At 32.3% G+C, this 24,127-nt stretch overlaps 1 protein-coding gene across 4 annotated transcripts in view; it reads left to right on the forward strand.

Moving 5' to 3' along the window:
- The window catches only part of CWC22 (CWC22 spliceosome associated protein homolog), a 58,495-nt gene that overhangs the window by 15,967 nt on the left and 18,401 nt on the right, over positions 1 to 24,127 (forward strand). For 3 of the 4 annotated variants that reach the window (XM_069470187.1, XM_069470213.1, XM_069470196.1), the window contains 11 exons: positions 3,620 to 3,687; positions 5,119 to 5,229; positions 6,889 to 7,134; positions 10,258 to 10,386; positions 14,262 to 14,430; positions 14,796 to 14,849; positions 16,646 to 16,781; positions 16,869 to 17,075; positions 17,161 to 17,223; positions 21,380 to 21,484; positions 22,811 to 22,892. In XM_069470187.1, coding sequence (XP_069326288.1) covers positions 3,620 to 3,687; positions 5,119 to 5,229; positions 6,889 to 7,134; positions 10,258 to 10,386; positions 14,262 to 14,430; positions 14,796 to 14,849; positions 16,646 to 16,781; positions 16,869 to 17,075; positions 17,161 to 17,223; positions 21,380 to 21,484; positions 22,811 to 22,892 — 1,370 coding nt within the window. The remainder of the gene's footprint in view (positions 1 to 3,619; positions 3,688 to 5,118; positions 5,230 to 6,888; positions 7,135 to 10,257; positions 10,387 to 14,261; positions 14,431 to 14,795; positions 14,850 to 16,645; positions 16,782 to 16,868; positions 17,076 to 17,160; positions 17,224 to 21,379; positions 21,485 to 22,810; positions 22,893 to 24,127) is intronic. The other variant, XM_069470204.1, reaches the window with a different exon arrangement.

Consider the following 24,127-nt stretch of genomic DNA (forward strand, 5'->3'; position numbering starts at 1 on the left):
CTTACTTCCTCTCTGAGCCTAGTGGATCCTCAAAGCCACTGGACTCAGGCTTCCTGTTCCTCTTGTCTCCTAATACTGTTCTCTATGTTGTTAGAGACTACGAGTGACTGCACGGTATCACCATATTTGTTTTGCTTAATGAACAATTTAGAACTTTTTTAAAGGTAATTTTTACCATGTTATTTTGAACTATTGCACTGACTTATAATCTAAACTCTATGATAAGGGAAATCTAGCTTCTTAATACTTGGACCATACCCCCAAATGACTTTTAACTTATTCATCCACCAAAGCCGAAGTCAAGTCCCCCTTCACTGTCATCCCTCAGTACTCTGTGCCACTATGATTGTTCCCTACTCAAGATTTCCTGTTAGCACTTACTGTGTGTGCCAGTCATTTGTTACTTGATCATATTTACGAAATCCTTCTGATTCACGACTTCAATATTTTTGGTTTCTCCCTCTTGTTCACAACAGATGTTGCGGAGATGTGTTAAAAATCATTAGCACAGAATTGAGGTCTTCTCCCTAATGTAATCAAAATAATTGCCTTGCCTTGTAAAAGAAAAAGTAGGTAGTGCAGTTTTATTGTTCTGTCTCCTCTCCTCTCCACTCTTTTCCCCCCTCTCCCTTCCCTGCCCCCCTTCCTCTTATCTTCCTTTCCCCACAACACCCTCCACCTCCAGAACATATACTCTGTTATGTTTAATTGTGAAAATCTTGATAACCATCTCTCTCTTACAAGAGCATAAGCTCTTTGAGGGTCTTTCATATCTTTTGTATGCTTCAGAATGTCTACACAGGAAGGACTATGTGTTATAATAAATGATCAGTGTAAATACTGTGTTTCATGTTACCATTGAAGTTAGTCAATCTTGTGCTCTATATGGCTTACAATATTGATGTGAAGCTTTATGGAAACCTATAATGTCATGCATGTTTAATAATTCTACTTCATTGTGTTGCTAAGTGAAATAATTTTTAAAACTTTCTTATATATGTTAAAAACAGGATTTTTTAACTAAAGGAGATTTATCTTTATTTGGAACTTACTAATATACTTTAAAAAAATTAATACACATTGCCATTTACAGAAGAAATATTTATAAAGCAAACAGTCAGAGATAGACAAATTGAGCAGAATAAAGCCCAGAAACAAATTCAATGAGTCCTTAGTATATGATACAGAGAGTCAAATCAATGGGAGAAGGGTAGACTAGTCAATAAATGATTATTCTTTTTTTGGAGAAAAATTATTTCTTTATCTTACACCATGCATATACACATACCCAAAAAAACAAAGTCACCAAATGAGTTAAAAAAAAAACTAAATATGGGAAATGGAACTTGAAAATATCTAGTCACATTTTATCGTTATCTTTAATGATCAATTTAGTATTTGTATTTTTTATTAATACCATTTTATAAGTCACAATGGTAAGAATGCTGATTTTTTGGAAAAATTAGCCAGGCGTGGTGGCACGTGCCTATAGTCCCAGCTACATGGGAGGCTGAGGCAGGAGAATCGCTTGAGCCCAGGAGTTTGAGGTTGCAGTGAGCTATGATGATGTCACCACACTCTAGCTGGTGAGACTCTGCCTCAAAAAAAAAAAAAAAGAATACTGATTTTTGTCTCCTAAATCTTTAAATGCCTGTGTCAGAAAGGTAGACTGTATTGACATGTGATTTTTGAATCTACTGTCTCCCTGGAATCTCCCTAACTGATTTTTTTCCACAAGCAATATTTTTTTCTGAGTGTAGTTTTGATCAAAATATGTGTAACACAAGATTGGAAGACAACATGCATACTCGTACACTATTGGCAGGACATTGGCTTAAGGGTAATTTGGCAATAGCTATCATATTTAAAAAATACACATTCTTTAATACACAATTCCATTTCTGTATTATATTATAGACATATTTATTCACTTAAAAGCAAACGAACCTACATTTTTAAGTAGCTTTTACAAGTAAAGGTATTAAAGACTGAAAACAATCTACATGTCCAATGGTAGGGGATTGGTTAATTAGAACAGAATGATCTCTATGTGCTAATGTGGAATGATAAGATACATATAAATATATATAAATTGAATAAATTAGGGTGCAGCCGCTATGTCTGATGTGATTCTATTTATGTACAAAAAGAGAAAGAAATTTTGCATATGCCCGGCATACTTCTAAAAAAATACATACAGAAGAGTCTTAAACAATGATTGTTCCTGCAGAGGACTGCTGATTGGGAGAAGGAAACTGAACTTTTGTTGTGTGCCCTTTTATATTTTACCACATACCATGTTTTAAGTGGTGGGACTGGAAAAAAACAGAATTTTCAGATGGTTGGATTTAATGTAAAATAACAGCCAAACCGTGGCTACTTTAAATTATAAATTTTGATTACATACTATTCATCTACATAGATTAGTTAGTGCATACTATTTGAAAAATTTCAATAGTTAAAGAGACTGTTTGGCAATTTACTTGTGATAATGTTAAACTCAAACTGTTGTTAATTAGACAGTCAGAAAATCAGAGGAAGTTGGATCTTATTTACATTTCTACTCAGAATAGTTTTCTATTTTAAAATGCATCTTTTTCTCATTAAGGAGGCAAGCATGTAAGTTTGCAGAACAAGTTACTCGTTGTTTGATTTATTTTTTCTTAGATTTCCAAATTAAGGTACTTTAACAAACACTGTTTTTTCTTTCCAGTAACGTTAATTAAAATTATTTTAATTCTTAAAAGCTTGTCAGTATTAATGTTGACCAGTTATATAAAAAGTTTACCTGTATACAAAGATAAGTATTTTGGTGTATTCAGTGTATTTAGATTTTTAAATGAAGATGTGTTCTCAAACTGGATGGTTCATATCTCCGTCTCATGTTACATGTCTCATCAATCTCATGTTACATGAAGTTACTTATTTGTATGTTGGTTGTTTTTCAAAGGATTTGGCACACTTGTGTCTTAAAAGTCATGTTTTTCAATTTCCTAGAGCCTAATGTAGTATTATTGTACATATGAGACACTCAAATAATGTTTGTTGAAAATAAAAATGAATTTTTGTAAATATGTTAGAGTCTGTTTCTTCTAGCTATTTGTTTTATCCAGATTTAGTAACCTGTACTAAAGTTGTGGTTTTCATAAGCCAAAGGAGATACGAGGTAAGTGCAGTATTATAAGACTTGAGCATAACCATAAAAGTGACCTCTTGTTAGAAAACCTCTGGCCTTGGTCTTTCACCTGGAGGAGGCCATTACAAAAACACTGTTCTATAAATTTATAACTTTTTACATAGAAATAAAATAATGAACTAAGTGTCATCAAAAATTTGAGAATTATTTTCTTCTACCTTGAATTTTTTTGGCTAAAAATTTAAGCATAAATCCATAGCAAAAACAGATATCTGCCACAGACAGGCCCATCTAGGTTGGCCTGAAAATTCTGTTTTGTTTTATACTGTTTAGGTAACATGAATTATTCCTATGATTAAAAGACATTTTGATATAATTTCTAAAGTATTAATACTTCAATTTTCTGCGACATATATTCATTGTCTATTGTTTTTAATATAAATAATTTTTGAAATGTTCCCTTCCCCTTTTTTCCCTTTAAAGCATTCTTCTGGTCATGACAGAAGGGAAAACTATAATTCGTATCAGAGGACCTCCTCTCCAGAAGACAGGTAAATAATTTGATATGTTTTGAATGCAATTTAGATTTTTTATGGTAAGTTTATATAATAATTTAGCTCTTTGTTTCTAATTTAGGTTGGACAACTTCTTTTTAATGGTTTTATAACCAGTATTATTTGAGAGGGCTACAGGAGGAATCATTATTGAATGACTATTTTAGGAATTTCTCATAAACAATTCTAGATTTTACATAATTTTTAGGTGAAAGAATAATTTTAATATCTGGAATACTAATAGAATAAAAGTTTATAAAATGGAAAACTGAGTTTAAATTGCATTATTTTGAAGTACTTCTTTTGCTGTTATTGCTATTGATTAAATTTACATAGCTCTTTAGAGTTTTCAAAATATTTTTGTATAGATTATATCATCTTATAATTATGTTAAAATCAGCGATCCAAAAATGTTACCATTAATGTGTGTCATGCATTTATATTAGGACTACAGTTATTTCACTTTGGACCATTAAAAGACCGTTAAAAATATGGTCTATTAAAAATAATGACTATAAAAATAATTTTTTATGACTATTAAAGTTTATGAAGGGAGAAGCATCCTCTAAACTTTCTTTTGGTTATCTGATCTCTTCATCGTTCCCTGTTTACTCTCTTCTTAGTCTACTCTGCTAAATATCTCTAAGAACCTTTGTTTTATGGATGTCAAGTTTATTGCCCTGGTTTGTGACTACTTACTACCTACTTACTTTCACCAATTATCTACTCTCTACATTAAATATATATATATATATATATATATATGTATCTTTTTCTCTACACACACAGACACATACACAGGTATATGTGTGGGTGTATAACTTAATTGTAGATGTATATATAAAATATGGAGTATGTCACTATGTATTTATTATATGTATATTTATTTAACTTTTCTTAGGGCTCTCTGATTTTAAGATTCAAATAACAGATCTGGTGTTGTCCGTCCTTGTTTGCTAGTAATTTCAATCTATTCTCACTGCTATCCAATAATGCATTTTCAGGAATAACAGCTGATGAATAAGTTTTTTGGAGTGGAGTTAAACTGGCCCTTAAAGAGGCTGACTGATGACATTGGTCTCTCATTAGTTCGGTGTTTTGGTAAATGAGCTAAGCAAAAGGAGTCATTTACAGGATAGCCTTTTTCTTGCCAACAATATATGATATCCAGATATTCTCCTATTAAGGACAGTGTGAATCAGGATGAACAAGTTTGGTGAATTCTAGGAGTAGTTTTGCTGTATACAAGCTGAAAGCTTTTATAATCCTGACTGAATAAATGAGTGCTAGCAAGATGAGATGCTTGTTAAAAACAAGATGCTGTTCAGTCATAGAGTAGCTATAGCATTACCAATATATGACTTTCCTAAGTATTTATACCATAGCTGTTTCAATGTAAAACTTTGGTTTTCTTATTTTATATGTTAGATATGCAGAGCAAGAAAGATCTCCACGGGATAGAGATTATTTTGATTATAGCAGGTCAGACTATGAGCATTCAAGAAGAGGACATTCTCATGATGGTAGCATGGAGTCACGGTTAGTATTGTGAATTTTAACTGTAGATGTTAAAGCTGGGATTTGAACTCAGTTCTAACTACAAAGCCCATGTTTTTTCCACAATCCCTGACTGTACTACTTTAGCATAACTGTACATGTTTGGTCTAGTGTATGAACGTAAGTCTCATGTAATCCACATGGTCACACTATGAAGTAGGCAGGCTAGGTATTATGTAGACTATAAAGGCTAACAGTCCAAAAATGCTTCTATTCAGACTCTAAGAATATTTTATAACTTTTGCACTTGAACACAAACAATAATTGTAAGGATATGATTTTATCAGCCAGCTAGCTGTCATATTTGCTGTTTCTCAGAAGAATCATAACCAATGTCAGTAAATTCCTGCTGTAGCTGTTGTCTTGGAACATGCTATATTTACAATAAGAAGCAACTCAATTGAAAATCAGTGCAGAGAATTTAGAGCACCTGCCTTTGTGACTACTTGGGGTTTATATTTTAACCGCCTTTTGTTCCCCCTCTGTTCACTCTGTCTTAGTGTATACAGGCTGTCTGTCCTCCTTGGCTGTCGCTTGAGTATCTTATACCTTAGTTTCAAAACTGTTCCTCTGTAGCTACCTGGGAAGGTGACTGCTTTTCTCCCTCCGTGTAGGTTGTATTATTATGAAAACAGACCGTCTCAGACATACCCTTTAGGTTTAGCTAAAATCTGTTCCACAGTTTCCTAGTGATGATGTGAAACTCTTGTTTACTGTATTCATATAACTCATGATTGCACAAAGCATGAACAGAATGATCTGAGTTTCCAAGGCTGTATATGTAAAAAACAGCTAAGTGGGCAAACTTTTCTCTGGGGAAAGACAGCAAAAAGCAAGGACTTATTCTTTCCTGTTAGTTCCTGATGGTTTCAAAGAACGATACTCTGATTATTTTAAAAAGTGTTAGCTTAAGAAAGGATAATCACCTATGTTAGTAGGGAATAGTTACTGTGGCTAGAAATTTTTTTTTTTCACATTGTTGCAAATAACCAGGAGATTTCTCATATTCTGAAATTTCTAATAAAAATACTAGTTCTATCAAGAAATAGTTTCAAATACTATATTTTATATTATAGTCTTATACCTAAAATTGTCACTGTTAGAGATAAACTCTAGTTTCTCCTTTATATAATTTATTATATATACCACAGGCCAACTTGTCTTCTTAAAACACTATTTTCAGGTCATTCTCCCACTCAGGAACTTTTATGATTCCCCATCATCTCTAGTATAAAAACCTTAAAGTCTGTTGCTTGTCTTTTAAAATTTCATAGTCTGACTCAAACTCATCTTTCCAAATACTGTCATACATGATTCTTTGTTTTCTGATTCTTGTACTCCTTCTGGTCTTAACACCCCTGCTTAGTTTTTCAGTAGTTAATTCCCTTTTCTGTTAGTTGCACAGTGCTATCCTTCCTCTCTCTGCCCTTGCCCCCCTTCCCCTCACTCTAAATCTTATCAAGCCTTCAAGACCTAATCTAAGTTATATTTTCTCTGTGAAGCACTTCCTTACCATTCTAAACCCCTTTTCCTAGTCTGAATTTGTGGGGCCACGTATGGTCTCACTCATTTGGTGTGTAGTTCGTTGTCAGAATGGATTTTATATTGTCTTTTTTCCTTTAAAAAAAATTAATATTACAGAAGTAGGGACCGAGAAAAACGCAGAGAAAGAGAAAGAGATGCGGATCGGAAAAGGTCCCGGAAATCTCCATCTCCTGGGAGAAGAAGCCCAGAATCGTCAGTAACCCAGAATTCCTCTGCTCAGGATGAACCTACTGCGAAGAAGAAGAAAGATGAGCTGGATCCTCTCCTTACTCGCACTGGTGGAGCATACATTCCCCCTGCAAAGCTCAGGATGATGCAAGAACAGATTACAGATAAAAACAGGCATGTTGACATTACAAAATATACATTGAAAAACAAATCAACTATGGTCTAATTAACCATTGCTGTTGAGATTTTACAGTAATCCATAATGATAGAGACCTCAAGTTGGAGACCTCTTTCCTTTAATTCCATAAGCTCCTTTGAGTGTTATGTACTACTTACCCTGACATTAGCTCATTATCCTTTTTTTTTTTTTTTTGCATGAATGAATTAAAATGTTTGAGGGAAAGATTACTTACCCTTTTTTTTAGTATTTTCAAACTATTGCTCCTTACATTGTCTCATGCATAAATGTCCATTGATAGTGTCAATTTTTTATAGATAACCAACAGTACAATTGATGTTTTAGGTTTAAAATGGATCTTTTCAGTTGTATTAAACCAGGAGTCAGCAAACTTTTTCTGTAAAAGGCCAGATAGTAAATATTTTAGGCTGTGAATCATTCTGTCTCTGTTACTGCTACTCAACTTCAGCGTTGCAGCATGATAATTGTCATAGGTAATGTGTAAACAAATGCATGTGACTGTGTTCCAGTAAAGCTTTATTTACAAAGCAGGTAGTAGGCTGCATTTGGCTCATGGGTGTAGTTTGCCATCCTCTGTACTAATCTATAAAACTAAGTTGGCAATGTTCTCTTTTTCCACCTTTTCTTTAGACCATAATATCTCAGACTATACTTTTTTGCTACTCTGAGGTAAACAAACAAAATTCATATATGAGCAGTCACACTCAAAGCACCCTTCCTTTTTCAAAATAATTGAGATGGTGAGGAGTTATTTAGGAAAGTATAGCTAGATTTTTAAAGATGTTTTCTCTAGTGGAATGAGATGATAACTAGGAAAAGTATGGTCCCAAATTGAAATGGTTACTCAGTTGCCTGCTAATTAGTAAAAGGATTGGGATAGAAGGTAGCTGCACTTCAAGAAAAACAGATTCAAGGTGAGCCAAGGAGAAGTGTTTCCACATCTTTTCATGGGTGTTTTAATGGCAACTTGAAAAGTGCTTGAGAACCTTATATAAATAAAATCTAAATTTGTTTCAAGGATTAGCTAGAAGTGGAAATGTCATTTATATAAAAGAAACTGAATATTTGAAATAAGTTAAAACAAAAAAATTTAAGAGCTACAAAGAGGCATTAGAGGACATAAATTTAAAACTAAAAATTAAATTTCTCTTTCTGTGTCATATTCTAGCACTTGGGAGTGGTATTTGGAATGTTGTGTTGAGAAGGAATTTGGAGATGGCTTGTGTGGTTTGCGGGAGCTTCATGATTGTGTAGGTATTTTGCTCTTACAGAAGGCAGTAATGGCAGCATTAGTGAGAAGTACTCAATTTCTCCAAACCAGTCCAAAGCAATTTTAATTGTAAAAGTCTAGAAATTTTGTTAATCCAAGTCTTGCTTCCTTATAAATTAAGCAAGCAGGGAGACTCAGCAATATATGCAACTTTAAGCAGATTACCAGAAGATTATTTTGTGTACAGCTGAGGTCTGTTCATAGGCTGTGAAGGGTACAAGGAGAAGTAGGTATCTCTTAACAGAAGTCTATAGTCTTTGCTATAATCAGGTGAATTGTAGGTTCTCTAATTAGGAAGTATAATTGTACTTGATATAGTCTTTTGATCAGTTTAATAGGAGAAGTTGTGATTATATATCAGTAACATCTTATTGATCAATCTAATTGTTAAGTAATAGATCATATTTTTCTAGAGATAGTCACATATCAAAGGATTGGAGTTGGGGGATGGTGGAATGGTCTACCTTGGGTACAGGAAGTAAAGGGGTGCATGATTTATAGGGAATTTCGAGACAATAATAAAATTAACTACAAGTTAGTGTGCTTTTTATCCTCACTGTCTGTTGGTAATTCTAAACTATGTTAATGATACAGTATTCTTCCCCATCAGAGACTGCTCTCACCACCCTTCCTTGTTATACCACACCAGAACAGGAATTCTTAACCTACAGACCTTCAAGAGGTCCATGGATAGAATTCAGGCAGTCAATCCATGAACGTGTATGGGGAAAAAAATGAATCTTTATTTTTACTATTCTCTAAGATTTAGCATTATTTTTTTATTAAGAATATAGGTAACGTATCATAGTATTAACAGTCTGTTACGAATATCTCATAATATTGTTTATGGCCATGCTGCTTTGAAATTAGAGTAGTTATTAGGCCTACTGCCACTTCTTGTTATTTAATGTGTTAAGCACATAGAATACTACATGAAACTTTTGTTCTTTTCATGTTTTAAAAACTGTATTTCAATATGATTGATATACTTGATAATCCTGTGTATTGTATACATTATTTCAAGAAGTCTATTGGCTTCACTAAACTTCCAGAGAGGTGTGTGGAAGAAAAAAGATTAAGACTTCCTGCGGCTAAAATCAGATTCCACAGAAAAACAGTTTAAACTCCATGGAATTGTAGAGCTTTAAAAGACCTTAGACATTATCAAGTTCAACCTAAAGAAACTCATTGAGGCTAATTTACCCAAAATATAATATTAGGTAAAAAATAATATCAGTAGGTATAGCTATAGGACTGTTACATAAACATAGAGATGGTCTTTAAAATGCTTAGTATTTTGGACTTTCTTTTTTCCTGTAGTTACTACCATTTCTTTATGGTTTAAAACATTAATTTTGTTTCTGTCATGCTTTTATGAGAAGGAACATAATAAAATTTCTTTTTTGTGGTTTCTATTTGGGTATTTCATAATCAAAATTTTTTAAAATTGCATTTATTTTAAAAGCTTTTCTTTAAAGACAAGTTTAAATGAAGCATTATAATGTAAAATAAGCATGTATTGAATGACTAATAAACATACATTGACATAAGAACAAAACATTATCCTTACTTATCCTTACATAATCTTATTGTTTTACTAAAGGGAAGTGGTCTGTACTTAAGTAATATATGTACAGAAAATCAAATATGGTTTTGGATATGATCTGCTTATTCCTATAGACATCATATAGTTTACTGGACTTTGGGGTAATTTTGCAAAAATAATGTTGAAACTAAAGGAACACAGAGTAATTTTTATGGTCTTATATAGCCTCTTGTTATAATTGCTGACAAAGTTTTAATATTTATTGAAATCAATTCTTTTTAGCTTAGCATACCAGAGAATGAGCTGGGAGGCCCTAAAGAAGTCAATCAATGGTCTTATCAACAAAGTCAACATTTCCAATATAAATATTATTATTCAAGAGCTTCTTCAAGAAAATATAGTTAGAGGAAGGTAAGTGTCAGCTATTTTGTTTGTAGTATTTCTGAGTAATTTTTTCAAAGGAACATAATATGTGCATGAGCAATAATCATTGATTTTTTTGTGACACTTTATTTTAAAGATAGTTGAGAATATTTATTTAAAATTCACTTCTTATAAAAATGTAGGCTATGAAGAAATAACTTGTATCTCTCTGTTAGAAGTTGTCTGGAGTTTTTGCTTTTTGAGAAACTTTGATTTACATAATGATTTTTGCACAGACATTTGTCTACTTCATGCCTCCAATAATTTAAACCCATGAGGAATAATGAATATTAAAATATACGACCTCAAACTAATTTAATTTTTTTCCTTTCTTTTTTTAATTGACAAGTAAAAATTGTATATATTTGTGTTGTATAACATGATGTTTTGATATATGTATACATTCTGGAATGGATAATTAAGCTATTTAACATAAGTGTTGTCTCAAAAACCTATCATGTTTTTGTGGTGAGAACACTTAAAATCTATTCTTTTATCAGTTTTCAAGTGTGCAATATATTACTATTAATAACTATAGTCAACATACTATACAGTAAATCTCTAGAATTTATTCCTCCTGTCGTAACTAAAATTTTGTGTCCATTAACGAGCTCATCTCCTCAATTTCCTCACTCCCCAGCCTCTGGAAACCACCATTTTACACTGTTTCTATGAGTTTGATTTTTTTTAGATTCTACATATTGGCGAGATCATGAAATAGTTTTCTTTCTGTGTCTGACCTGTTTCACTTAACATAATGTTATCCAGGTTCACCCATGTTGCAAATTTCCTTTTTCCTTAAGGCTGACTAGTATTCCATTGTGTATATATACATTTTCTTTATCTATTTATCCGTCAGCATTCACTTAGGTTCTTTCCATATGTTGGCTCTTGTGAATAATGCAGCAATGAATGGGGGAGTGCAGATATCTCTTTGGCATACTCATTTCATTTCCTTTGGATATACACCCAGTAGTGGGATTGCTGGATCACATGGTAGTTATTTTTACTTTTCTGAGGAGCTTCCATACTATTTTCCATAATGGCTGTACTAATTTACATTTCTACCAACAGTATACAAGGGCTCCCTTTTCCGTACATCTTTGGCAACAATTGCTATTGTTCACCTTTTTTATAACAGCCATTCTAACAGGTGTGAGATGATATCTAACTGTGGTTTTAATTTGTATTTACCTGATGATTGGTGATAGTGAGCATTTTTTCATATACCTACTGCCCATTGGTACATCTTTTTTTGAGAAATGTCTGTTCAGTTCCTTTGCACATTTTTTAAATCAGGTTATTTGTTTTCTTACTGTTGTTGAGTTCCTTATATATTTTAGATATTACCCCTTGTTAGATGTATGGTTTGCAAATATTTTCTTCCATTCTGTAGGTTGTCTCTTCACTCTGTTGTTTCCTTTGCCGTGCAGAAGCCTTTTAGTTTAATGCGATCCCATTTGTCTATTTTTACTTTTGTTGTCTGTGCTTTAGGGGTCTTATCCAAAAAATCATTGCTGAGACCAATGTCGTGGAGCCTTCCCCCTATGTTTTCTTCTATTAGCTTTACAGTTTCCAGGTCTTATGTTTAAGTCTTTAATCCATTTTGAATTGATGTTTGTATGTGGTGTGAAATGAAGGTCTATTTTCATTCTTCTGCATGTGGATATATATCCAGTTTTCCTGGCAGCATTTATTGAAGAGACTATCTTTTCCTTTTGTGTGTTCTTGGCACCTTTGTCAAAAAATCAATTGACTAAGTGCATGGATTTATTTCTGGGCTCTCTATTCTGTTTTCTATTGGTCTATATATCTGTTTTTATGCTAGTACCATTCTGTTTTGATTACTATTGCTTTGTATTAGATTTCAAAATCAGGTAGTATGATCCTCTGGCTTTGTTCTTTTTGTTCAAGATTGCTTTGGCTATTTGGCATCTTTTGTGGTTCCATATGAATTTTAGGATTGTTTTTTCTATTTTATCAATAAGTAATAGTATTGAATATACATAATCTTTCACCTCTATGGTTAAATTTATTTCTGAGTATTTTTTTTTGTTAGCTATTGTAAATGGATTGTTTTCTTGATTCCTTTTTCAGATAGTTCATTGTTAGTATATAGAAACACTACTGATTTTTTATGTTGATTTTGTATCCTGTAACTTTACTGAATTTACTTATTAGTTCTAACAGTTTTGTGTTAGAGTCTTTAGGGTTTCTATATATAAGATCAAGTTGACTGCAAACAGATTTCTCTCTTTCCAATTTGGATGCCTTTTATTTCTTTCTCTTGCCTAATTGCTCTGGTCAGACCTTTTGGTACTATGTTGAATAAAAGTGGTAAAAATGGACTTCTTTGTCTTGTTCCAGATCTTAAAGGAAAGTTTTCAACTTTTCACTCTTGAATATAATGTTAGCTTTGGTCTTGTTATACATGGCCTTTATTCCAATTTAATTTCTAATGAAAGCAAAGTGAGAATGTGAGAGAAATGGAAAAGATGCGCAATACATTTTAGAAAAGCAAGAGGGAATCATTTATTGTATTTTGTGTGGTTTTAAGCTACTGGTGATATTTACAGGGGTCAGAAAATAGAAATATTCTGTATTCTGTTTATTACTTTAGAATTTGAAGTCTATTTTCTCATGTCATTTCATATGACCTTAATCCATCTTTTTAAAAAATTGGGATATAAAGTAAGTACAAAGGTACAGAAAGTTGTCCAAGAGGTAGCCATTATCCTCAAAGATACGCAGAGATGTCTCCATGTTACTTAGGGAAAAAGCAGACTTAGAGAAGTTATATGGATCGCTTAAAATAATAATTTATAAACTGAGTTCTTTTTTTTATCATTTTCTACTCTAGTGATTCAATTGTCATACTTAAACCTGGTAACTATTAAACATATTAACTGCTATGTGAGTTGTATTTAACTCACGCTAGTTTTTAGCCTGGGGCCTTGTGAAGCATATGTAACTCATACATCTCTTCACCTTGTGTGAACTGTTTTTCAAGTTGCATATAACTCACGTACAGAAAACATTAAAAAATAACAAATTTTTCGTTACAGTAGAAATTATTTTCAGAGTTTTTGTTCTGTTTTTGTAATAAAACACTGTGGCCCCAAGGAAAATTTTTGTCTGGTAGTGTGGCAGTCAATGTGTTAATGTTAAGGCATTTTTTTCCTGACTTTTGACAGTCTAATAATTATTTGTCGTTCCATTGCTAAAAAGAACTTCAGTTAGCCTACTTTGTATCTTTCTCTTCCTTATCAAATGCATATAGAAACACGACCATTTCAAAATGATTTAAAAATAGGCACCTTTTATTTCTTGTCATTTTAGCATTAATCTTGTAGTACATTTATTGTGTCTTTATCTCTCATAGGAGTATTTAGCCTTAAAGATGTAAACAACCCCAGTTTGTCTTTTATCACAGAATTAATTTTATATAGATGATGGACCCATAGTAGAAACTTTATGTTGGCTAAATTTTGTATTTTTGAAGTAGATGTTTCTTCACTTTTTTGAAAATGTTAAACAAATTATTTCCATTAATATTAAAAAACCCCTCAAATTCATGATTAGGTATAACAAACAGGTTAGGAAAAGAGAAATTCTATTTAGAGAGAAAATATTTTGAAGAGAAAATTGTAGTAAAACCTATTCTATTTTACAGAATTACAAATTCAAATTTTGTTTTCTCAAAAGCAGTTTTATTTATTAGTAACACAAACTCTTTCCATTTAGTCCTGATTGAGTTTTTATGATTATTTAAGAGGAGTAATACTACTGGATTTTAAATGAGTTTCTTCTAATTAATTTGCTGATTATTATTGACTCTTTTTTTTTACTTCTTTTTTAAACAGAGGACTGCTGTCCAGATCTGTTTTGCAAGCACAGAGTGCTTCTCCAATCTTCACCCATGTTTATGCAGCATTAGTGGCAATTATCAACTCAAAATTTCCCCAAATTGGTGAATTAATCCTGAAGAGGTTAATTCTTAATTTTCGAAAAGGCTATCGAAGAAATGATAAGGTATATATGAGTGGCTTGTAAGTAAACTGACACATAGGAACAGAATTCAGTGTCAACAAGAATAAGCAATGTTGATTTCTACATAGGAATGTGTTTTAAAAACTGTGACTTCATGAGAGCTTTTTTGTTCTACTAAATATCCCTGACCACTAATGATGAACCACAAAAATGGTGGCTATAATATAGAATTATAAATTTAGGCAGAAGTAGCACTCTTTCACGTGTATTATTTTCATCTTATATAAAAATTAACCTTGTGCGTTACATGTTTTAAATAAAGTATGTTAGTAGGCTATAGATTCTGCAGATAAATAAAAATTACTTTTAGTTTATAGATTAAATCTTTCTCCACCTTTACTTTTCAGCAACTTTGTCTGACTGCTTCAAAATTTGTAGCACATCTTATTAACCAAAATGTGGTAAGTGATTATCTTTAAAACTTGGTCCCATTCAGTTGCATTAGACCACAGGCTTGATGTCATATAGGTGATACTTCTCTGTTTATTTATATTCCTTGGTATAAGTATCTTGAATCATATTTTAGTTTTAAAACTATAATAAGTGTATTTAATATTCTTTAGCATAAAGAGGAATTAGAACACTTAGATATTTTGTCAAATTGATCTAACTTAATACCTTACATGGTGACTTGAATACAAATTATTCCTTCAGAGAATGTAATTTAATCCTTTTTGTAAAGCAATAAAGTTGATATCTCTTCTGTTCCTTTCCCTGTACTTGGTATTCATGAAAACCTGGTAAATACTGGTATTCTACAAAAACCTCTATTTCCTGCAGCTACATAGGTGTAGTCATATATCATTAGAATCAATTTATAAAATATAGTAGTTTAAATAATTTTCATGTATTTTAAAGGCACATAATTTTATCATTTTATTGTTTAGTTTGTGTTTATATTGTTCAACTGCTGTTTCATGGTTTTAATTTAGCTTCAGTTTCACCTTGAAAATATTAATAGTAAAACTGTTCTTGTTCATACTCAAAGGTTTCCTTCATGTGTATATTATCATTTTAAATTTAATATTGGTATATAAGAGGAAGATTTTGAAGTAATACTTAAATCTTATTTTTCTAACATTAAATATTTTAATTCTTGCCTACATGAAATTCTGTCCAGTGTTCACTCTCAGAAATCTTTTAGAATTTAACCTAATTAATAGTCATATTATTACAATGATAACTTGCTACTTAAGACCATGGGAACTTAATTTCACATGTCCATAACAACAGAGATATGTTTGTTTCCGTTTTTAAATGTATATTACACTTAAGTTAGAAATTTTTGACATTTCTATAAAACAGTCAAAATGGTAAATATTTTGCATCTTCCCAGCTGTGTTACAGAGCAGTATTTTCTTATCACTGATGTAAGACTATTTGATACCCCACCTCCCCTTGGAAAAAAATGCAGAATGTATTTTTGATACTGTGCACAAAGTGAAGAGGATATTCTCCTGAGTTGAAATTTAGATTTCCGTCCCAATCTCAAATAAGTGTCTGCCTTTAGAAAGGCATGTTTGATGTTTTGAACATTCTTCGTAGTTCATTTTCTTCTCACAGCAAAGCTTCTCAGTAAAATATTGTTGCTACTCTACCTGGCATTGTTTATTAGTATCAATTTTTGAACATGGCCAGTATAAATAGTTTGATTTAATTTGAAAAAGGAGCAAGTATTTAAAACCGTTTTTGTGTACCAGAAACTGTTAAGATATTTTGTGATAAAATTAAGGACTATTTGCTAACAGAGTTGCTGATAGAATAAGTTGGGAAATGGATATAAAGAATTGTGGTCATGGAGAAGGGTACTATAAAAAGAATCATTACTATTCCTCATATAGGGATTATGAAAATAATTATCTCATTAAAAATTAGTATATGATTTTTTGACTTACATTTTCAGTTTATGACACTTTCTGTGCATAATGTTTAAGAAGAATATTTCTTCTGGAAATAACTCAAATAGTTGTATAGTAAATAAGATTTTTACAGTCATCTGAAAATTCTTAACAGATACATAATGAAAGTGTAGAAAAATTGTGTCCCATATTTTGAGTATCAAAATAAAATTTTTCCATTCATATGTGCAATATAATCATTGTAACCAGATTTACTAATTTTTTTAAATTATTTTCAACATATGTTAATATGTTGTAAAAGCATTTTCCCTTTTCCATATGTCCGTATTCTGCTTAAGGCACATGAGGTTTTATGCTTAGAGATGCTCACTTTGCTCCTGGAAAGACCAACAGATGATAGTGTTGAAGTAGCTATTGGTTTTCTCAAGGAATGTGGCCTCAAATTAACACAAGTGTCACCGAGAGGAATCAATGGTAAGTGTATATTCTTAGTTTGATGTTGAACCTTTGTTTGAGTGTTATAGTATTTATTGCTGATTTTATCATTGTCTTTCTGTTTAGCTATATTTGAACGCCTTCGAAACATTCTGCATGAGTCTGAAATTGACAAAAGAGTTCAATATATGATTGAAGTAATGTTTGCTGTACGGAAGGATGGATTCAAGGACCACCCTATTATCCTAGAAGGACTTGACTTAGTGGAAGAAGACGATCAGTTCACCCATATGCTCCCTTTGGAAGATGACTATAATCCAGAAGATGTTCTTAGTAAATTGGGGAAGGGGTGGTCAGGAAGAAGGGCACCAACAAATGTAAATATAGAAAATAAACACTTTTAATTTATTTTTTTAAGATGTTTTCAAGATGGATCCTAATTTTATGGAGAATGAAGAGAAGTACAAAGCTATTAAGAAGGGTATGTAAAAGTTTATAAAATAATTTATTTTGGAAAAGTAGAAGCAATTTAAATAGTTATAATACATTGATAGAAAGGAAATATTTATAGATCTCTGATTCCCACCCAGTGAAATTTCTGCTCTTCTGAAGTCATTCTTTTCACTCTTTCTCCATGGATTATTTTTTTCCTAATACTTGGCCATGGTATTGCTTCATTCTGAATGATAATATTTACCTCATTGTACCACTCTTCTTTCCCTCTGTTTAAACTATTCAACCCGTAAGTCTCATCCCTCTTAAGAAATCTTCGTGGATTACTAGTAGCCTTTATTTAAGTTGTCTACCAGGTACAGTGTATGCTGCCCAGTTTAATATTTAATTAGGTAGTATACTTTGTTGTAAAATGCTATACTTTGTTATTTCTCAAGGTCAGGTGGCCATCCTTCTGATAAGATCAGTCACAGTATTGGTGCCTGGTAAATTGATAATTATTACCACTGGTACATCATTAGTATATTGTAAGTACTAACTTTCAAGAGATTTTGATTTTTATTTTGTCCTTGACATTACTGGCTAAGTAACCTGTAACAAGGTACTTGTTTGAAGTAGGAGTAAGTGTTACTTGTCTGTGGAAGGATAAATAAAATACAGTGCATTATATTAGTACAGACAGTGATGGCTGTTATTATTTTCACATTTGTATTATTTTTTTATTTTTATTTTATTTATTTATTTTTTTTGAGACAGAGTCTCGCTGTGTTGCCCGGGCTAGAGTGAGTGCTGTGGCATCAGCCTAGCTCACAGCAACCTCAAACTCCTGGGCTCAAGTGATCCTCCTGCCTCAGCCTCCCAAGTAGCTGAGACTACAGGCATGTGCCACAATGCCCGGCCAATTTTTTCTATATATAGTTTTAGTTGGCCAGATAATTTCTTTCTATTTTTAGTAGAGACGGGGTCTCGCTCTTGCTCAGGCTGGTCTCGAACTCCTGACCTCGAGTGATCCACCCGCCTCGGCCTCCCAGAATGCTAGGATTACAGGCGTGAGCCACCGTGCCCGGCCTCACATTTGTATTATTATTTTTTTCTTTAAAGCTAATATTCAGGCAAACTTACTTAATAGTTTTATGAGTTTATTTCCCTAAGTTGTGATTTTACTTGAGAAGTACTTATTGCTCTGGAAGCTCTGGGGAGGAGAGAGCAGAGACCTAGAACTCTGTCTTTGCCTACATTATATTCTTCAGTCATGCATAAAAGTGGAAGGTATGCTAAGCTGGATCTGGGATTCAAATCCAAGGTGTCTGTCTGACTCCATAGCCTGTGCACTGACTTGGTCATTCACGTACAAGTTTGGCCAGCAAGCCAGACAAATATCCCAACAATATTTAAGATAATATCAATGAGCAGGCTGGTAGCATGCAAAACTTAGCACACCAAATGTCCTATCAGAGTAATGATTTTTATGCTGTTTCTATAATATGGATAAGTTACTGGCTCGTCAGATTTCTCAGTTCCTACTCTTTTATTTGTTTTCCATCAAGGACTAAAGTCATTTATTCTATTAAAAAAAAAAAAAGTGGAAGGTAAAGGTGGAAGAAGCCTTCCATTTCTATAATTATCCAAAAAATCTGGTACAATAAATAGGTTTCTCTTCTAAGATGCTAATTTCCTAAAAGCTTTTCACTGCATCTGGCCAGATTCATTTTTCTGTTATAATTTAGTTTCTAAATATAGAGAACACCTTAGACCATTTTGCCTTCTTTTCTTAGGAAGCTTTTTTCCTATAGTTTCCCTAAAAGATGCCAAATGGTTTTTATGAAATTCTTATTACCCCTGGTATGATTTTTTCTTTTTTAAACTTGGGAATTCCCTGTTCATTTCTTTAGAGTCTAGGCAATTGGCCAATGCCTGGAAAGTAGCGCTTTTCTTTATTACAACAGTTCTCAAATTCTTCGGTCTCATGATGCCTTTACACTATTGAAAATTATTGAGGACTCCAAAGAGCTTCTGTTTATGTGGGTTGTATCTATTTATATTTACTATAATAGAAATTAAAACAATGTAAAAGAATATTTATTAAATTATTTCAATATAATAGTAAACCTAGTACATGTTGACATAAATGTCATATTTTTATGAAAATTATTATTTTACAAGCAAAGAAATTTAGTGAGAAGAATGGCATGTTTTATATATTTTGTAAAGTTTAATGTCTGGCCTAATAGGAAACAGCTGGATTCTCATGTCTGCTTCTGTATTAAATCTGTTGCAATAGGTTGTTTTGATTGAAGTACATGAAGGAAATCTAGCCTCAGACAGATATGTAGTAAGAAAAGGGAGGAGTATTTTAGTTGCCTTTTCAGATAATCACAAGTGTTTTCCCTTGAGAAAACCATCACATTGTACATCTGTCTTTAACAGAAGTGCTATATATATGAACTGCATATATTTTGTCACTCAGATTATGATAAAGGCCTATACTCAAGGGATGAGATTTAATAAAATTAATATTTTACTTCTTCAAGGACATTCTTAAGTGAAACTGTTTTTTTTTTCCTTTTGCAAGAGTGTGGCAGTAAAGAATGCATTGACTACCAATGCAGTTTGGTGGTTTGATTTGTGCTTAGGATATAGCAGTTTTAACCCCCGTTACTTTTGGACCATCATCATAGATGGCAACACAGTGAAGAGGCAGATAATGTCTTGGTATTATTATGAAAATAGTTTTGACCTCACAGACCATGTACAGTTCTCAGTGGTCCCCCAGGGACTCATAGACCCTTCCTTGAAACCACTACTTTTATTCAGTTAATGAAATCCAGTTGTGATTGCCTAAGTGATTCCAGTAAATAGATTCTAAAGTGGAGAGATGAGAAGAGGGTGATGTAAACGATTAGACAATTCATTTGACCTTCATTCTTTTGTAAAATATTCTTCTAGAGTTCACATTAAAAAAAATGGCCACAGCAGGAAGTAGGCACAGCTTTAGTAATTAGCACCTTAGAGTGACCCAGGTGTACTTGTATTTTAGGTCTCACAACATTTGGGAAAACAGCAGGAGTGCCTGTCTTCCTACTATTGAATACTAAATAATTCTCTTAAAAGTCTGTCTGAGCCATGTTGCATAATAATAAACTAGATACATTACATTATTTCTTGAATTCACATTTGTTAGGAATATTCTTGAGATGTATATGTCAGATGAGGGCTTAATGATTTGTTCCTCACAGTATGAAGTTCTCGGCTAACATTAATTATGTGTCTTCTGATTTATACTATTTAAATATGAAGAATTTTTCTAAAAATGAGTTGGCCCTAAAACTTTGTGTTAAAAGCTCTCTGGTTATAATATAAATGCAAAAGTGAAGAATTAGCCAGGTTAGTAAAATCTTTTATCAAGCTAACAGAGCACCATTGGGCAAAATATAATTTTAGTTTTTGTCATATGTTTGCTGCTAACATAATGACTGGACTTATGTAATCGTAAGAGACTACAAACATTGCTGTTTTCATCCAATTCTGAATATGGGTTGTATTTTAAGATATGATCTAATAAAGTGCTCAACCTACCAGTTTTCTTAAAGGCTTTTAAATTTCTGTTTCTGTTTTACATATGAAAAGTCTTTGGCTTCATTGCAGTGTTCAATTTAATAGGTATACATTTTAATAAAAATCTCATTACTATTTAAAGTGAACACTAAATTATGCAGTTATTTTCTCTCCCTTCTATGTCTTTCCAAGTACATTCTTAGCCTAAATTCCTGTTTTCTATATCTGACCTTATCTTTTTATAATGGACTGTCTTATTTCTGATGATGAAATAGTATTTTGACTCTCGAATGCTGGTTTACATTGTTAATATTTTTCCAGTGTTCTTACTCTTTTGAAATACCTTCATCTACTTTTTCTTTGTTTTTCTCATCTTCTCTTTGTTTCATGGCCATTTTTATCTGACAGAAAAATGATACATATGGCTCTCTCTAGTCAAATCAGTTGTTAAAATGCTTTCTGACCACTTAGCCTATAACCCAAGGCTTGTGTGATCATCCTTGTGGACTGGTAAACTGTTACACCACAGTGGATTTCAATGAACTCAGAATTATCTTCTCAGAATGAGATACATGTATAGCACTTGCTGCTGAATTGTTTTTTTTCCTAAACTTACTTTGTTCTTATAGAAATTCTTGATGAAGGAGACAGTGACTCAAACACAGACCAAGACGCTGGAAGTAGTGAGGAGGAGGAGGAAGAGGAGGAAGAAGAAGGAGAAGAAGATGAAGAAGGTGAAAGTGTAGTTTATTCAAATAATATTGTAAAATACTCTAAAATTAAACTAATTCTAATGTAATCCTCTAAAACAGTGGTTCTCAATCTGTGAGAGGGGTTGGGAGGGATGCTGCTTGGCATCTGGTGGGTGAAGGCTAAGGATGCTGTTAAATATCCCACAAGTTCCAAGACTGTCCTGCACAACAAAATAGGATCCAGTCCACAATGCCAGTATTGCCAAGGTTGAGAAACCATGCTCTAAAAATACTAAACAATGAAATTCTTTTTTAACAGCATAATTTTAATTTGGCATATTATGCCTTTGATTACAGTGTAAACTATGAAAAAAGTGCATTCATGTTGAGTGCATGTGATTTATGTAGCCCTGACAGGAATGTGGCAAATGAGAGTGACTGGATATTTACTATTCATTTTGGCAAAAGAGTGGGGAGGCTAAAAGCTACATTTGCAGAAGCAGGCAGGAGGATGCTCTCCCTCTTCGGCTTTGATTACATTATTTTAACAGAAAAATACACTCAGAACCTTACTTTGTTTAAAACTCAGTGAAAACATCAGAACATACATAAACTGGTCATTACAAACTGTATTACATATTTCAAAATATTAAAAGTATAGTTTTCCCTTTTAGGGTATAACATGCTTTAGTTCTGTCTTATAGTATAATTGTTTTTCTATGATATATTTTGTAAAAAATAGATTTTTTTTCTGATGTTTTCGTTATTGAAATCATCTTTTAACTATCCATGTACTATATTTTACTTCAGAATTTCTTTGTTTTATGGGAAAATGCTGTTCAATTAAACTATTAAATATTTATAAGGAAAATTTTCATGTATTAAATAAGAGAAAATCTTGGCAAATATGTATATTTATAATGGACCCATTTAACCTGTCATGATGATCCAATGTTCTCTGAAACTGAATATGTATCCATCAGTTGTAGTTCTTCTAAATTATCAAGATATTGTTTATAAGTCTAGAAATAATATTTTACCAAGCAACAGCATGTGTGCAGCCTTTAATGTCAGAATGAGCAGATGACACAGAAACAAAAAATAGTTTTCTTGGTTTGGTTCTGGACTTCTCCTAGCTAACATTGTGATAAGGCAAAAGACTTGAAATACTTACTTTGAATTCTGTAAATACTAATTATACTACGAATATTAATTTTCTACTATAATACTAAGACTCAAAAAGAATATTACTGAATTCTGAGAAATTCTAAATAAATTTATGAAAGAAAATATTATATAGAGATACATTTTAAGTTCTTCACATTTATTCTTCAGCTTTGTGATTTTGTTATGTTGATATTCTTTCAGGACAAAAAGTGACTATTCATGACAAAACAGAAATTAATCTGGTCTCATTTCGTCGTACAATTTATCTTGCTATTCAGTCAAGGTAAGACATTAGCTTAGTTGATCCTTGATTGATTGATTGATTGATAAAGAAGATTTATTTATTGGTAAGGAGATCGAGGATACATTTTAGAATCTGGTAACAGAAAACTAGATACCATTTCAGCATTCATTCTCAAATCACCTGTGTTTCTACCTTTATCCCATACTCAAGCTAATAGTTCCCTACAGTTGGTTCTTTACTTTAAAAAGTCTTTACTTATTTGGAAGGTCTAATTGTGTTACATAATTAAGTGCTTTTTTAGCTATGTCATTTTTTTATAGTTAAATATCACTAATAAAGACCTGAAAACAACTCTATATTGCAAGGTAGCACAGTATCTAATTGGATAATGGAAATTTAAATTTTTTTTTGCTAATTTGGTTTCTAATTCTAATTCTAAGCAGAGAAGTGCTGTTGTGATGACTTTTGGACACTGATTTGCTATGTAGATGTACATGAATATAAATAAAAGTAGGAATTAGACTTAAGGTTTTGAGGATGCTTTGAAGTAAAGTTAAGTGAGAACTACTATGATGTCATGAAAACAAAACCTGTTCCCTTTGAAGGCTGTGAATTTGGTTTTGAAGAGAAATAAATGAGAATATTAAAGTCTTAGCACATCTGTTATTTTGTATGTGAATCAACCTATTGATTTAGTGATCACAGTGTTTACATTTTATACTGGAGGAGAAGCGTGTTCTTAGCTTTGTTTTGTTACTAAGTTTAGTATATTTTCATTTAGCATGATGTAATACCAATGATGATTCATAAGCAGGAGTCTTGTTTTCAGTCTGAAAATTTTTTGGCTTTAGATTCATCTTCAAATAGAGGAATGTTAAACTTAAACAGTAAAACATTGGTTGGAATTTTGGGGGTGGTGGGGGCTTATCTTTACCTGTTTCTTTGCCTTTCACATGAAAGAGAAAACCATTAAATTTTTTTCATACAAATCTAAGTGTAAAAAATGAGAAATATTTTATTATAGGTAAATATTCTTAGAGTTCGACCTTTCATTTGTGCTTTTTTAGAAATCCAACAACAATCAGTTGTAAGCAGCAGATTTACTGTTTTAGTGCTGCTATTAACATTAACTTTGAAGAGTTACAGGGAAGCTCTTTGAATAATTATTTATTTATTTATTTATTTATTTTTGAGATAGAGTCTCACTCTGTTGCCCGGGCTAGAGTGAGTGCCATGGCATCAGCCTAGCTCACAGCAACCTCAAACTCCTGAGC

The sequence above is a fragment of the Eulemur rufifrons genome, chromosome 1 (genome assembly GCF_041146395.1).
Source record: "Eulemur rufifrons isolate Redbay chromosome 1, OSU_ERuf_1, whole genome shotgun sequence".
Classification (NCBI taxonomy): domain Eukaryota; kingdom Metazoa; phylum Chordata; class Mammalia; order Primates; family Lemuridae; genus Eulemur; species Eulemur rufifrons.